The sequence below is a fragment of the Paramisgurnus dabryanus genome, chromosome 17 (assembly GCF_030506205.2).
Source record: "Paramisgurnus dabryanus chromosome 17, PD_genome_1.1, whole genome shotgun sequence".
Classification (NCBI taxonomy): domain Eukaryota; kingdom Metazoa; phylum Chordata; class Actinopteri; order Cypriniformes; family Cobitidae; genus Paramisgurnus; species Paramisgurnus dabryanus.
In genome coordinates, this window is record NC_133353.1 from 13160786 (window position 1) to 13178265 (window position 17480).

General features: G+C 36.1%; 1 protein-coding gene and 2 long non-coding RNA genes across 3 annotated transcripts in view; 2 read left to right on the forward strand and 1 right to left on the reverse strand.

Annotated features, from left to right (window-relative positions):
• LOC141280943 (uncharacterized) overlaps positions 1–5779 on the reverse strand; it is a 28473-nt gene extending 22694 nt beyond the window's left edge. Inside the window, exon 1 of the long non-coding RNA XR_012335291.1 lies at positions 5467–5779. This is a non-coding gene — a long non-coding RNA (uncharacterized lncRNA). The remainder of the gene's footprint in view (positions 1–5466) is intronic.
• Positions 5780–5937: 158 nt separating this feature from the next.
• Positions 5938–8347, forward strand: ppp1r3ca (protein phosphatase 1, regulatory subunit 3Ca). The gene is made up of 2 exons (XM_065255241.2): positions 5938–6106; positions 6553–8347. The coding sequence occupies exons 1-2, from the start codon at positions 6093–6095 to the stop codon at positions 7496–7498; spliced, it is 960 nt and encodes a 319-aa protein (XP_065111313.1). The 5' UTR covers positions 5938–6092; the 3' UTR covers positions 7499–8347.
• Positions 8348–14776: 6429 nt separating this feature from the next.
• On the forward strand, positions 14777–17024 carry LOC135737366 (uncharacterized). Its single transcript, XR_010528449.2, has 4 exons — positions 14777–14954; positions 15770–15818; positions 16386–16429; positions 16852–17024. It is a non-coding gene; the product is annotated as an uncharacterized lncRNA (long non-coding RNA).
• The last annotated feature ends 456 nt before the right edge of the window (positions 17025–17480 follow it).

The following is a 17480-nucleotide window of genomic DNA, read 5'->3' on the forward strand; positions in this document are numbered from 1 at the left end:
CTTACTTTACTGACCCCACCATTCAGAAAATTGGGAATTAAAGGGGATACATTAGATGGCAGTTGTATAAGGGGATTAAAAAACAAAGGTTCTAAAATCCCATAATGCACTTCTTCAGTTCTGTAAATATTTAAATACTTCCATGCTTTAATTACTGATAAATAGAAACTAGACCAAAAACTGTTTCTTGTCCTCAAATGGTTTGTCTATTAAAAACAACTGTTTATCTAGGCCTACTCCACCTAGATCTGTTAACAAACATAAACCAAATGTAGCCCAGCGTAAATGATCAGAACAATACAGAATCTTCTGCAATGTTTGTAGTCTCATTGCTAATATTTTTGACTCTATATGTATTAAACCTTGACCTCCCTCTGCCACAGGAAGGTAAATTATCCCAGGAGTAAGCCAATGAAGACCATTCCAAAAAAATTTAACAAAAGCCTTTTGAATTGTCCCAAGTAATTCCCTAGGAGGATTAAAAACAGTAACTCTGTGCCATAGCATTGAGGCTGCCAGATTATTAATAATCAGGCATCTACCTCTGAAAGAGAGTTGTGGAACAAGCCATTGCCATTTCTGCAATCTGCTTATCACTCGATCTGCTAGACCCTCCCAGTTCTTTTCAGTATATTGAGCTGTACCAAAATAAACACCCAATATTTTAAAGCCATCCCGAGCCCATTTACACTGTTGTGGCAATTGAGGTGGTCCTTCATTTTCCCAGTCTCCTAAGAGAAATGATGCACATTTATCCCAGTTTATACGTGCAGATGTTGCTTTTTGAAACATATTTAAACAAGAAATAAGTTTGGTAACATCATTAGTACTCTTAATTATGACTGTTACGTCATCTGCATAAGCTGTCAATTTTACTGGGACAACTTCTGGAGAACCTGGGACACCAATACCAGAAAGCTGCTTTCTCAACATAACCAACAACGGCTCAATAGCAATCGAATAAAGAAGCCCAGAAAGAGGGCATCCTTGCCTTATCCCCCTAGTCACAGGGAATGGCCTAGTAAGAGTCCCATTAATCCTCAGCATACTATAAATGTCCCTATACAACAACTTGATAAGAGAGACAAAATGTGGACCAAATCCAAAGGCCTCCAGGGTCTTAAACAAATATTGATGATCCACCCTGTCAAAGGCTTTTTCCTGATCCAGGGAAAGAAACCCAATGTCCAATTTGTGTTTTTTTGTGACTGCAATAATGTCTCTCACTAGAAAAAGGTTATCAAAAATTGTTCGTTTAGGGACACAAAAAGTCTGATCTTCATGAATTACATTTGCCATATATTTTTTAAGCCTATTAGTTATTGTTTTAGATAGTATTTTGAAATCAACACAGATTAAAGAGACGGGTCGCCAGTTCTTGAGGAACCCAAGATCTCCTTTCTTCGGGATCAACGTTAAAACAGCCCTCCGACAACTCAGTGGAAGTATCCCTTGATTAAAACTTTCATGAAGAACTGCATACAAATCCTCTCCAATCAATTTCCAAAATACACGATAAAATTCAGCCGAAAGACCATCAAGGCCAGGTGATTTCCCAGGGCTCAGCTCCTGGACAGCTTCAGAAAGTTCAGCTAAGGAGATAGATTTCTCAAGGATTTTTCGATCTTCATCTGCTAATTTTGGTAGATCATCCAAAAGTTGTTCTGTTACTGTTCCATCACACAGTTCAGTACAGTAAAGGTTCTCATAAAAGTTAAGGGCATGAGTACGAATTGTCTGCTGGTCAACTGTGACTCCGCCTTCTGGTAATTTCAATTTATGGAAGCATTTCTGTTCTCTTGGTTTTTTTTCAAGACTAAAGAAAAATGCAGAAGGGGCATCCATATGATTTAACTGAGAATATCTGGTCCTTAAAAGGGCTGTTTTCCCTTGCTCCTCCAATAGGGACTTCAATAGGAATTTCTTCCTCTCTATAGCATCAACAGAGTCACCATAATTAGTCTGTTTAAGGATATCTTCTTCAAGTGCCTTCATTTTTTCTTTCAGGGCTCTAGTGGTATAGGCAGTGTATTGTTGACAAAACATTTTAATGTGTACTTTGCCCATATCCCACCATTGACTTAAACAAGAAAAATTAACTCTCTCCTCTCTCCAAGATTTCCAGAAAAGGTCAAAAGAGTGAATAAAAGAGTGATCCTGTAATAATCTATTATTGAAGTGCCAGTGTGATTTATGTGCTTTTAAAGATATAGCAGAAACAGTTACAGAAATAAAATGATGATCAGACAGAAAAGATGGTGCTATTGAGCTATTATAAAATCTACCTCTATTACTCTTAGCAACATAGAAGCGGTCAAGTCTCGCTCCAGACAAAAAATTGGAATTATTTTTTAACCAGGTATATTGCTTAACACCAGGAAAACTTTCTCTCCACAAATCAACCAAATCATGATATCTGATAACATTTTTTAAAATCTCTGCAGAATTTGGGTGAGGTTCATCATGATTCCTATCAAGATCTGGATTTAATGTACAATTAAAATCCCCTCCTACTACAACAATGTTATCCATTGGACACTGTGACAAAGCTTCAGATAATTTTTCAAAAAATACTAAACGCTCTTGTCCAACATTTGGAGCATATATATTAAAAAAAGAGAATCTATTTTGTCCCAAGGTAATATCTACTCTCAGAAGTCTACCAGATATTATCTCAACCATAACTGGTTGATCACAGACGTATGGAGAAAAAAGTATAGCAACTCCAGCACTAAGATTAGTACCATGGCTCATTATAATATTTCCCTTCCAATCACAATTCCACTGCGTCTGATTTTGAACATCTGTATGAGTCTCTTGAAGCAAAATAACATCTACTTTTTTCAACTGTAAATAATTAAATAGAGCAAATCTCTTTGTTGTATCACGACATCCATTGATATTAAAAGATCCAATATTTATAGATGCCATAAGAAAAATAAGGCTAAGATATCCAAGGATCCAGAGAACCAAACTAATACTCATAACCTTATTTATATCCCTTTAAACGAGCTTTTAATTTTCTTTTTAACAATACTCATGTGTTTTTTGAGCCTGTAACGTTTAGGCTGATCAAGCTCCTCCAGTGTTGCTTTTCTCATAACCACTACACATGAATCAATAAAAAGCTGTAAATCAGGGAAATACTTTTCAAGTTTTGGTTTTCTCTGATTGAACGTATCATCAAGAAAATCATTTATTTGTTCAACTGTATAAAGAGGACGCTTTATTTTGGAAATCTGACAACTCTCTGCAGATCCTCCTTGAGATTCTGCTATATAAGAGCCCTCACTATCAGAATCCATAGACTGAACTTCACTTCCTTCAATCATCAAAGCCACATCACCCTGTGATACACTGAGTCCTGATTCCTGTGAATCTACTAGCTCGCCAGCAGGGTCCGCTATTTCAGCCCCCTCTACAGGCTGCTCCGGTGCGCTGTTTTCACCAGGAGGATCTGTCTCAGCGATCTCTCCCTCGTCCTGAACTACACCCACATTGACATTAACATCTACATCTGCTTTTGCAGCAATATGTATAGACTCATTCATTTCAACAACATTACCTCCATCTTTAGAAAGAGAAGATGGTTCGGTTTCCTGATCAGTGCCACCGTTATTATTTCCATCTTCATTATTTATCTGGATAGAAGACAACGTTAATTGCTCTGCCGTAGGATTATTCACAGTCTCATTATTATTGCTAGCCTCATCATTCTTTGGACATGACTGTTTTGTATGGCCATACATTCCACAACTAAAACACTTCATTGATTCGGTACTGATATAAATTATATAATCTTTACCCAACAAAGTAGTTTTCGCTGACGTATTCAAAGACTGAAATTCTGCATTCAGGATCATAAAAGTCTGACGTCTAAACGACATCACATGTTTAAAATCCGGATTTTTTGTTCCAAAAGGGATCATCTTAATCGGCCCCACTAATTTACCATAGCGTCCTAACAGACGCTCGAGTGAATCATTGCTGATAAATGGAGGCACATTTGACAGGATAACTCTTTTGGAAGGATTCGACAACGGCAAAACTGGTAAAAAAGTATCTCTTACAGATATGCCAAACTCAACTAAATGCTGCACAAAAGACACTTCTCTCAAAAAGACAACAACCGCTTTATTCATCCGTGATGCGGACACAATATTGCGAGCGCCAACTTCACTACTAATCGCAATTAAACAATCCTCAACTGTTATTGTCTCGTCAGGTATGCATTTGCACCCATGTTTAGCTGTTAAGGAGGCACAACCATCTGAATTTGTCCCCATTTTCGCCACCCTTAAGTGACGAAATTGTCAACAACTAAGTCTACACTAGACAAATATGTTTAAACAAACCAGGGAAAAGGAAATAAAGAAAACTCACTCAAACTATCAGCAGTTCGCTCAGACGCTCACAACCTCCTCACGCTCACGCTAGCACATGCGCACAGAGAAGACAGACACCCATCAGTTGCTGCTAAATTCATTTATCAGTTACACACCATCAGAAATAATCCACAGCCCTGATCTTGTACAGTACTTTTATTTTACCTCTCATGTGCCTCCATAAATGTACATTTGTATACTTCATATGTTTATATTTCAAAGTCTACTTTATATTGTAAATATCCTCTGATTCTATTTTATTTTATTTTGCAGTAGTACTTCATCCATCACCCAGCACCTTAGCTTAACTGCACCTTAATGTTTGTTAATATTGTGTTATTGTATGTTTCTCGTTTTATGTATAATGCTTTGGCAATATTGTAAGTGACACAATCATGCCAATAAAGTTCTTTAAATTGAAAAATTGAAATTGAGAGAGAGAGAGAGAGAGAGAGAGAGAGAGAGAGAGAGAGAGAGAGAGAGAGAGAGAGAGAGAGAGAGAGAGAGAGAGAGAGAGAGAGAGAGAGAGAACTTAGGTCTCAGGTGTTACATTCGCACGTGCTCAAAGCCATGTGAGGTCCAGTTGCGACAATGGGCTGATAACCTCAAATCACCCAAAACACACATATGACTGTGCTAAACTTGAACTGACCATCATTTGCACAATAGAAAGGAAGGTGTTAATGCTATAATCGTTAAGATGGCCATCAGGTCATCAATCAATCAATCAATCAAAATGTTTCATCAGTTAATGGTTAATCAAATACTGATCAATGAAAGTATTGATACAATCACACAAAATCAACACGGACTGCTGTTTAAACCACTGTTTACAAACTTGCACTGATGTAGGACACATGAAATAAGGACTTTGACATGCACATGATGACCCGCAGGCATAGGTCCAGTAAAATAAAACTACTCTATCATGCAACAGGGTCGTGTTTTAGATTAGACAACAAGACGGCCCCGTGGACTATTGAACCATACAGACTGTTGGATCTTCACTTATTGATGCACGTTAAGTGTTGGTACTAAGTTTAGCTTAGGGTTAATACAATCTTTAAGAAATAAAGATTACCTTTGGTAATGACCTACATTCCCAGAGAAAAAGAGAGAGCAAACAACCACGGTCAATGGATTAAAGATTAGCATGATGTGCCACATCCTGCTATATTTACAAATGCTAATGACATTTACGAGACTTGAAATAAAAAGGGCAAGCGAAATTCAACCAACAGAACTTCAATTTAACATATCCACCATAATTATCAGTAAATAATGATACGCAAGTGTGATATAATTAACACCGGCAGGAGTCCACGTTTACTCTCACGCCGAAGGTATTTAAACTGAGGCATGATACAAGACGTTCCGAAATCAGTGACAAAAATTTCGATTGGTCAACGGACGTTTTTTTAAACGATGATTGGTCGTGACAACATTCCGCGGCTTAGTGATTGGCTAGCTGCTCCCTGTTTTGATGAATATGCAAAAATGTTACATGACGCTTTATAAAAGCAGCCGCAGTGGTTGTTGGAGCTCAAACGCTGCGCAGCGAGGGGTGGGTGTCACGGCAGTCAGATTTGCAGGAAAGCCTCGAAATATCGGAAACTGATTTAAAGTCGGAGACTTGAAATTGCTGACAACCTCTCTGTCGCATGCAATGTGCTTTGTGAAGGCACTTTAAATGAAAACATTTTATCCATGAGTTCTGCAAGGTAAGAAAGTTCCTAAAACGCGTCTGATTTGATGCATCTGCATTTACGACCAAATGTTTTTTGTTTTGTTGTTCTATTGTAATGTGTCAAACAATGTTAAACTGTTGAGCCTACCTAAAATACAACAAAATAATACCCACATGAAAAATATTGTAATATACTTTAGTATTTCCTATAGTAAACCGTAGTAAAATTACTAACTAAATATTATAGTGATTATTTACTTTACCATAGTAAACATTCGTATTTAGTAACTAATGTAAACTACAGCCTTTACTGCAGTTTAACAACTCACTAGTTTATATAACAAAAGTCATGTAAAATGTACACTAAATTCTCCTAAAACTTAAAAATGTAACTTCTAGAACTTATGTAAAGTAAACCTAAAAATGTTTTATAAATATCCTGACATTAATCGAACTTGTCTTTGTTGCTTGTACATTTAGAGTTCTTCATATGGTCAGTTCCTCGATGCCGGGTCCAGGTATGCCTGTGGATGTTGCTGTGCAGCTCTACATTACCCATTCTCCCCCCCTGCGCAGCTTCCTGAGCTCCTATGAGGATTTCAGGTCACGCAACCTGGTTAACACCTGCTGCAAACCCCTGAGGCCTTGTCTGAGCTCCAGAGCCCACTTGGAGCCCCCCTTACTGACCTGGAAGACACCAAAACCCAAACCCAAGAAAAAGGTTGTGTTTGCAGACTCCAAAGGCATGTCACTAACAGCAGTGCATGTCTTCTCTATTGTCGATAACAAAGAACCTGCTACACCCCAACTGCAGTTTGACCTAGAAGATCTAGCGAACGTCACCACAACTCTTCGCATAAACTCCTCCCAAAGCCGAATGCTAGATTTTCCACAGCCAGCAGCAGACTATCTAGACTTCCGTAGTAGGCTGCTAAAGAACTTCGTATGCTTGGAAAACTGTACCCTGCAGGAGCAGGCTCTCACCGGCACAATTAAAGTGCGCAACGTGGCCTACGAAAAGTCTGTGCAGGTGCGGATCACCTACGACACCTGGAAGAGCTACCAAGATGTGGAATGCACCTTTATGAATAACGTCTATGGTTGCCAGGATACAGACACATTTTCTTTTGCCATTGAATTGCCTGTCTATGTACCCCCTCAAAGTAAAGTAGAATTTTGCATAAGTTACAGAACTGGAGGCCAGGTTTACTGGGACAACAATGATGGGAGAAATTATGGACTGGTTTCAACATCTCGGCAACAAAACAAAAAATGCAATACGCCATCAAAGAAATCTGAATCTAGGAAGCTAGGCAGGAAAACAGACAAGGGGATTAACAAAATTGAAAGTCCCCTCTACACCAATAACTTTATTCCAAAATGGCAGCAATGGAAGAACTTTAACATAAGTAACCCATACTGGTGACTTGAGCGGTTTTATGATTATCGGTATCAGATTATGTCAAATGTTTCAGCCACTTTATATTTCTATCAGTATTAAAGTATCTCTTAAAAGCTCTTACACTAATTTATTTGCTGTTGTACATACATTTACTGTTGCCTACCACTTGTGTATTTAGTTGCAGTGCAATAAACGCCTATTTTTTTGTAAAATTAAAACTTGATCCCTTTATTCCTAGTGCAGAAGTTAAAGAATGTCTGTAAACCAGACCACTAGGGGGTCTAGATAATAATAGTATGGAACTTACTAGATTCTAGATTCTTAGTAAAAACCAAGTCATGCTTGCTGAACCTCTGATGATGTAAGTTTTCTTTATGGAAGAGAGGAACAGTGGATGTGCATCCATAAAGATTATCCTTCATATTGAAGGAGTAACCTTTACTTGGTTACAAAATTAAAGGTGAAAAGCAAACAAAAATGCATATTTATCATATCTAATATGTGCTTTATGATTATCAGTTTTTATGCTTTTGAATATCTTTTTGCAAGATGTGTATCTAAACATCAATGTGCCTTTTTTATTCACTTTAGTGTGGGATGTATTAAAATGCTGGTTAACTGGTGAAGATTAATAAGCTAAACAACTGCAATGAAATTGGATACTGTGCCTTAGTATTCTGTTGCAAATGATAGTAAAATAAAACAATTGTTTGGTTAATTGTTGTAAGTGCAATTAATTAAGAGTGCAATGGTTTGTGACTATATATCATGCAAAAGAATGGCTGTATTATATTTAGGATAGAATGGATGTCTGGCTAAATGTATGATGCATTTGTGTGATTTTTGTAAAATAAAATACTTTTAAAAATGAAATTTACTGTCATTATTTATCATGATTGAGTGTTAAAGGGTTAGTCCACCCCAGAATAAATTTTTTGTCATTAATTACCCTCTTGCCATTACACACGCATAAGACGTTTGTTCATCTTTTGAACACAAATTAAGATAAAGATCACCTATTGTCCGATTCACGTTTTTACATTTCTTTTGGTGTGTTTTCGTTAGGGCTGCAACAACAAATCGATTAAATCGCTAAAAATCGTTTACTAAAAGTGTTGGCAACGAATTTCATAATCGATTCGTTGTGTCGCGTGATGCAGAGACGTTTAATAAAAAAAAAAGGAAAAACTTCAGTTAAGCGCGGAGTGGAGTGAACACACTCGCACTGCGTTCCAAACTGCCTAATTCCATACTATATAGTAGGCAAAGAGTACGAGAAGTATTGCTTTTCGCCTACTATATAGTATGGAAGTATGCGGTTTGGGACGGAGCGTCGGTCTCTCTCGCGCACTGTTCAGCGCCTCATAGACAGGGCGGAGAAATGACAGGGCGGCGGAGAAAAGTTTGAAAAAACAGCAAAGGTAGAGGAAAACCACATGTCAGTGTTTTACTCCTACCAAACGTAAGCACGTCACCTGGAAGTTATAGCCGGCAAAGAGGAAATCAAACAAAGACGACACGCTAATGCTTTATGTAGCGACGACATGGAGTAAAAAAAGTTTCTAGAACGAATAAAAAACTCCAATGACAAACTCCAATGATATTAAACAAAGAAATAAAACGTTGAGAGAGAGTTGTATGAACGCTTTTCCCCGTCATGGACCTGTATATTAAATCATCGCGCCGTCACTCTCCTGCTGTTCTGTACTGCGCGCTCCAGCTCATGCCGAGCAATAAGACGCGCGTGCCGGCCCAACATACAGTACAACATACAGTAAGTGCCGCCTTTTGTTGCATAAACATCGTCTTACCTTTTTTTAGGCGAAGTAATGAATGGTGTATTTGCATTTTGAGTAGAAGACGCATTTTCCGTTTTCACAAGACGCATTTATGTGGCCAAATGTAAATGGAGCAGTTTTAACAAATGAGATAGCTATCCGATCAGAGAAAACACATAAAGTCAAATATAAGCTACAAAGCTGTCACTGGGGCAGTACCCTTTATAAAAGGTCCTAATATGTACCATTTAGGTACAAATATGTATCTTTGAACTGCCAATATGTACTTTTGAAGTACTATGCACTTTTTGGGTACAAAGGTGTACCTTTTTGAAAGGGTACTGTCCAGTGACAGCTTTTGTACTTTTATTTCTGAGAGTGTCCTCATACACTATCTTTTTGATCCCATCAAGAGAGGCTTCTTGATGGGAAATGCATCATAAAAAAGTCTATATATTTGGCAGATGTAAAGCATACATGTGTATTTTTTTGTGTTAGTCCATTTTTATTTTATTTTATTATTATTGTAACAGCTCAGGTGTGTTCAAGGAGCAACATGTTTGTGCAATTTCTAAAGATTTTAGTTCTGTTTTGAATAAGGGGTTGGAAATGAATGCTTTTCTTGTTTTTTGTTTTTTATCCGATTCATCGATTAATCGATCAAATAATTGACAGATTAATCGATTATTAAACTAATCGTTAGTTGCAGCCCTAGTATTCGCACATGTTAACAATATGCAAAAGGAACATACACCAAAGTACATACCCTCCAACGTAAATCTCTTTTCTTGGACTACAACAAACACATGGCTTGTAGGCAACAGTTTACTTCCTGAGATTGGTGATGTAGTAAAGACCAACATTATCATAATTCCTCCTGCTTGGATTCACAGCAAGTAAGTCCTGTTAGCAATGCATTGTGATCGATTGTGTGCGAATCTTTCAAACATGGTAAGGAGTGTCACAATTCCGGCTGATGTCATATTCAGAGCAATCACAACGTACAGATTAGCTGGCCAATCAGGGAAACAGATTTTTTTAAAATCCGTGCGTTTCAGGAAGAGTGAAATCTAGAGCTATAAAAATGTATGGTATGTGGAACATAATGTGTTTTTTAACCATTAACCACATGAACACATTGTATTATACCAAATAATCAAAATAATGTTGTTTTTTCAAGCAGTGAAATAGGTGCTCTTTAAGTCCCTCATAGACAGGGAAGACATTTTTAAATAGTCCATGTGTCTGCAGTGGTTCAGTCTTTATTTCATTAGGCGATGTGAATACTTTCTGTGTGCAAAAAAACAAAAGAATCAAATTTCTTCTTTTTCATATCCGTGTCCAACGCATGTTCTTTAGAGCATCATGATGCGTGTCCCTGACATTGATGCATCTGTGTGAAATGACAGGCGCCCCCACATTGGTCTGGCCATGAGACTGACATGGTAGAGAAGAAAAGGTGGAATAAAAAGTTGTTTAGTTTTTTCTGCTCAAAAAGTATTCTCTAGTTACATGAAATAAAGATTGAAGCACTGCAGGCACTTGGACTATTTTAACAATGTTTTCTGGCCTTGAACGTGAGGGTTACGTTGCTATCAATCGGAGTCAGAAAGCCAAAGATGAAAAATTAATGTATATTTTATCATTTCTTTGTTTACTATTGTTGTATTGATAAGCAAAACTAAAACAAACATGACAAGATTGTTACTTAATTTGATATAAAGTAGATCTTAATGAATCTTTTTAGAAATTCATGTTCATGTTCCACTTTTTTAAAGCACACATATATACACATCTAACAACACCCCAACACAGAGACAGAAATATCAATTCGGTCAACTAAGTCCTGGTTTGATCTCTGATGACCTTTGATATCAACACCGTCTGCCTGGACATGTACTGAACACATAGTACGAAAATGTCCACGCTGATGCCAAGCCTACTTTAGCTGGTGATCATTAATACTAGTAAACAGAGGAACATCATGGTGATAGAATAGGTATTTCCAGGTTGTTAAAATATCAAGATCACTGTACAGAATGTGATAATATTAATAACCTGCTAAAATGTGCCCTGCTAAAAATCATAAGATTTGTAAGGTTACAGAAAGCCAAACTTGAATCTATTGATTTGGGAGAAATTACACTTTACTTCCTCAAAAATGAAGTCTGAGCATTTGTAAATTTTAGTTGTATTTACAGTATAAGAATTATTTTAGAATTTTGAATTAACTATGCAGCTCATTTTATAGGAAAGACTCTTTTCTAGCTAAATACATTTGTAGAAAGCTATCTATTTACTGTATATCTGTGACATTATGCATAGTGTCATACTGTAAACATGCAAAAGAAGTATTGCAGTCTAAATAACTAGCAGCTGCCAAGTATTTCACATCTCTGTATACCTTTCTCCTCTGCAAATGCTTATTGGTTTAAAGTAGTCAAACTTTCTGTTTGTTTGTCTATTAGTGCTTAATAGCACTAAAAGGTTGTAATCATATGGGAACCATTTTTAGTGCTATATAGCACCTACAACCCCAAATCAGAAAAAGTTGGGACACTGTAGAAATTGAGTAAAAAAGAATGGAATAATTTACTAATCTCATAAACTTATATTGTATTTACAATAGAATATAAATAACATATCAAATGTTGAAAGTGAGACATTTTGAAATGTCATGCCAAATATTGGCTCATTTTGGATTTCATGAGAGCTACACATTCCAAAAAAAGTTAGGACAGGTAGCAATAAGAGGCCAAAAAATTTAAACGTACATATAAGGAACAGCTTAAGGCAGGGGTTCTCAAAGTCCGGACTCCGGTCCGGATCCGGACCCGACGGGAACTTGATCCGGACCCGCGTCCACTTCATAGTACAAGTGCATTAATTTCTATGTGATTGATTAAATGTGTGCATTTGCTACTTTACAAATGCATATTAAACTTGTAAACCATTCGTTTAGTTTTCTTTTCTTTTTAGATCTAAGAGTATTCCTGGGCCGAAAATAAAACGAGTTATTAAAAAATTTCCTGTGTCACGCTGTAGCCATCACACCCAGATATTATGCACAGCTACTTCATGTACTACGGCTTTTGATCATTAAGTCCTTATCAATCTGAAATCACTGTTGGTTTGAGTCGTTTAAAACATGCATTTGAAAAATCAACACTCGTCAAACATATTCTTTATACATATTCTTTATTATCATGAAAATACCTGAAAAGGTTTGAAGAACAGCAATATAAATATATCCTTAATACCAGGGTGCGATTTGTGAAAAAAACAGAGGGGGGGATGTTTTCATAGGCGTCGAGTTATTTTGTACCCACCACTAGTTTTTACTTTTTTGACTGTTTTCAGTGGTTATGAAGAGCAATATGAGAGAGAAATTTGGTAATTATTGTCTGACCTAACAAAAATCCATTATAATATTATTATTATTTTTTATATATTTCTAATTAAAATATTTCTAATATTCAGAAATGCGCTCTCCGCTCACGAGCTCTGATCGGAACAAACCCGAACCTCACTGTCTGCTGAACTTGCGCAGAAACATCAAAATATAACCAGCTTTTTAAAATGGTTTTAAAACTTAACATTTAGACTATTTTAGCCCAAATTATGAGCTTATTGACGATTTTTTATCATTCTTGACATAATGCGTCTCTGTCCACAGCACATTTCAAAACATTTTAATTCATAAAAATAAATAATGAGAACATGAACTCATCACTGCATTTGCAGGAATTGTAAAATCTTTTTTCTTATTAACTCATGAAGCAGCCTTACGCAATATTTTTATTCTAATAGCTTATCTTTCCCCACACATATGAGCTGTGATCATGCACAACGAAAAAACACGCAAGAATTAAATCTTGAATGGCAAAACTGTATGGCACAATGTAGTGTCAACTTAAACATAAATATGAACAATGTATTTATTGCAAAGTTAAACCATTACAGTAGAAACAGTTTTACTGCTGCTTTTAAAGTAATAATATTAACTTTACACCGCAATGCGGAGCTACAGTGAAATGATAGAAAAGACAGATGCATTATGTGTTAGTCACTTAGCCTCATTTGCGCAAACTGGACGCGCCCGCGCCTCGCTAAACACCTCATCTGCGTGTAACTTCGGCCATTCTCAGTGGTGTGACTGGGACACTAACTCTGCTTGTCATCATAAACAGATAATCAGATTGTGATGTTTATTCCCGCTTTATTAATATGCGGATGAATATGCTGCCTTCCACCGTTTCGACACACAGCTCCATAACCATCTCGCATGTGTTGATAGGCTACTCGTGAGGTGTAACCGGGTCTGTAACCAATCAGATAGCGCCGTGGGCCGGACATTGAGCAAGTCTGCAGAGTGGTGAATACAGAGAGGCTGCGCGCGGCAGCTGTATCAGAGCCAGCCAAAGCAGCGCATTTTAAAACAAAATTGACTTTAATCAAACCACGGATCAGTGATATGTTTTGTGATCCGTCTCGCCACTAGTGTAGTAGCACTGATCACTTTGAGGGGGGGATAAATTTATCCCCACCGGGGATAAAAATAATTAAGCAGAGGCAGGGATACATTGACCAGAAAGGGGGAAATCCCACGCATCCCCCCCGGCAAATCGCACCCTGCTTAATACATTTCCTTGAGCTGCGTGTGTCTAGTTCTTCGTCTGCAGCGCATATTAAGTTTCTGCCCGAGAGCGCCCCCTGGCTTTTGGATGTAGCGGTATTTCACTTTAATTCATTGAGAAGCATAGGAAGCATCATCAGCCAATTTATGGGTGCACCCCTTACTTTCCCTGGTGAAAAACAAATATACTTTATTGTATTTCAAGTATATTTAACTTTGCAATAGTACATTACAAATATACTTACAAAGGAATGTACTTTCTTTAAACATATTTAAAGTATGCTTATAACACATTTGCGCGTATTTTTTACCATTAAACTTTTAACATACTTCAAAATAAATATACTTTAGTATATTTTCTAAAAGTATACTTTAGAAAAATATACTTAAAGTTAAAGTTTTGTGCAATTTTTAAAGTATACTAAATTTAAACTTATTTTAAAATGTATTTTAGGTATACTTTATCGGTATGCTTAAAGTTATCATTATAATAATGCACTGACAGTATATTTCTAAAATACATTATTTAGTATTCTTTAGAAACAGTATATTTTAAGTACATTTTCAAAGTATATGGGGTGTACAAATGTTTATTATTTTATGGAGAAATAACGTGGGCTTAAAATTACGAGAGAGCAGTATGTTCAGTTACATTTTATATTGTAGATGTATACATTTGTAATATACTATTAACATAAGGTACACTTTAACTTCACTATAGTCAAGCATTGGATAAACCAATTAACTGTGTTTTACCACAAAATAACCGTGGTTTTGCTAATAATAATCAATACACCAAAAAAACATGGTTACTAAACTTTTACCACAAAAAAAAAAAAACATTCATTTTCGTAAGGGGAATATGAGTGTTTGTTTTTTTTGTAGTTTTTCAGTCAATTGCATACCGCTTTTAGCTGTACAAAACTTAAACAGTTTTCGTAAATGCATTTCAGAGAAAAGTGAATTCTGAGATTTGAATAATGCATCTGACGTGTGTGTGATGACGTCACGACGCACGTATTTTGATTTTTACCAGTCGTTCAAGGCGGACGGATTCAGTCCCAAGGTACGTTAAAATAGCTTAAAATTAATTATATTTGATTATCGTTTGACCATTCTGAAGTTTAACAGTAGACTATCATATTTCGAATGCGAAATGTTGTCAAAAAAAGCGGTGTCTAACTCGCTATTACTGATAAGCTGCTGTGTAGCTTAGCTTAGCTTATAGCTAATGTTAAAGGTTTGAAAGATAGCACTGTCAGCCTGTTATATCGAATTAGTACACCCGATTGTTTTGTTAAATATATGTATTGGTGTGTATGTATATGTTAATGAAAAAAGGTAGCGTCAGAAAATCTGTTTTTTAAATGTAACGTTAGCTTGAAATTTAACCATTTATTGACTGTTTAGAGGTTGTAAGGCTTTTACCTAACTGTATTTAGTATAGACCCTTTTACAGCTCACGTGATCAAATAGCCTGCGCGCGCATTTGGGCAACGGAAGTAGTGTTATTCCCCATTGGTTCTAAAGTGGTAGCAACTCAGAACGTTCATTAAAACGGTTTCCCAGCATCAAATTGTCTGGTTGTTGCGTTTGGTTGCTCAAATATAATATACTAATATACGTATATATGTATCTGGCAACTTTATTTTTGGCCATCTGCTAATGTCTTCTATCCACTCCACTATAGTACACGGATCTGGTAGCTGTGTTGAAAATGTTGATAAAGTCAACTTTTTTAAAATAACTTACTGTTTGTGTTGCTTCACTGCTGATTCTTACGATACTTCCGTTGCCTAAATGCGCGCGCATACGCTGCCACGTCATCATTGTGTACAAACAGTAAAAGGGTCTATTAATGATGCTGCATTCTTTCCTCAGAAGCTAAAGTTTTTCAAAGACATTTGTAGGGAGGACTTTGCAGCTAATGGTAAGTCATTTTAAACTCTTAAGATATAATAATTCATTCGTAGTAGTAAATCAAGCTTCAGTTTAGATAACGTTATACATATTGAGGCGGTTTCCCGGACAGGGATTAGACTAGTCCTAGACTAAACTAAATGTAAGAGCTGTCCAAACTGAAAACAACTTGCACTGACATATCTTAAAATACACCAGTGTCCTTTGTTTTGCCTCAAAATGCACACAGGTAATGTTTTTATTAAGGCATGTTTTTTGAAACTGGTTATATTTCTTAAGCCCACGTTATTTCTCCATAAAATAATAAACATTTGTACACCCCATATACTTTGAAAATGTACTTAAAATATACTGTTTCTAAAGAATACTTGTTTTAATGTCTTGTCTGTAGTATTCTTTTGTTTTATCTGGACCCCGAGTCTGTAATAAAGATTGATTGATTGATTGATTAATTAAACTAAGGCCTAGTCCTGTTTTAAGATAATCCCTTTCCAGGAAACACCCAAATGTCTGCTTGTTGCATTTTCTTTCTGACAATTTTTACATTTAAATTTAATACAATAAAATCTTTCTTTAGGAGCTGAAGTATTTTATGTAAGGAGGATTTTGCAGCCCATATAGGCAAGTCATTATAATGAAAACTCTTAGGGGTGGTTTCCCGGACAGGGATTAGCTTTATCCAGGACTAGACCTTAGTTTAATTAGGATAGTTTTAACAAACATGCCTTACTAAAAACATTACTTATGTGCATAACGATGTAAAACAATGGGCACTGATGTATTTTAAGATATGTCAGAGCAAGTTGTTTTCAGTTTGGACAGCTCTTACATTTATTTTAGTCTAGGACTAGTCTAATTCCTGTCTGGGAAACCGCCCCTTAATATATATGATGACATTTAAGTCAAGCTCTAGTTTAGGTAAAAATATATCTGCTATACAATCTCTGCCAGTAAACTATAGATTTAATACAGTAAGTCTTAAATAAATGTAATGTTTTAATATTAAACACTTTTTAATTGAGCTTATTGTCTCTCTTTTTCAGATTTCCTTAGGCTGAACCAAAACCTGCCAGACTAAAGTTGATTTGGGAGAGAAAGACGTTGTAAACTCAATCATCTTGACATTCTTCAATGAGTAATTGTTCAATTTTTAGGCAAATACTGTACACTTTGAATGCTGTGAATAAAACTATATTTTAAATATATTTAAAATGAATTGTTTTTGACTGTTTTAATCAGCTTTTATTTATTTGGAAAAAATTATTTTGGTTATGTTACCAGCTAAAGTAATCTATTCCCAAAATAGCACTCTTTAAGTTAACTAATTATTAACGCACTTGAAGTATACTCATTACTAATCTAGCTGCAGATATGTAAAAGTATACAAAATGTAATGTACTTGGCATATTCATTTTTCACCAGGGCAGTTTTTAGAATTTTGGATTGGCCAAAAATATATAGAATGTACGCAAACAGTCTATTTAAGATATACTGATTGTATGTTTGCAAGACACTCATAATACATTTGTAATGTACTCCTAACATAAATAAAACACACTCTAAATCCACTTATCAAGCATGAATTTAGCACAAAAACAGTCATGTACTTAAATTGTACTAAATACACTTAAAGTTGTTCCACTTTAGCACACAAAAGTACACTAAATACACT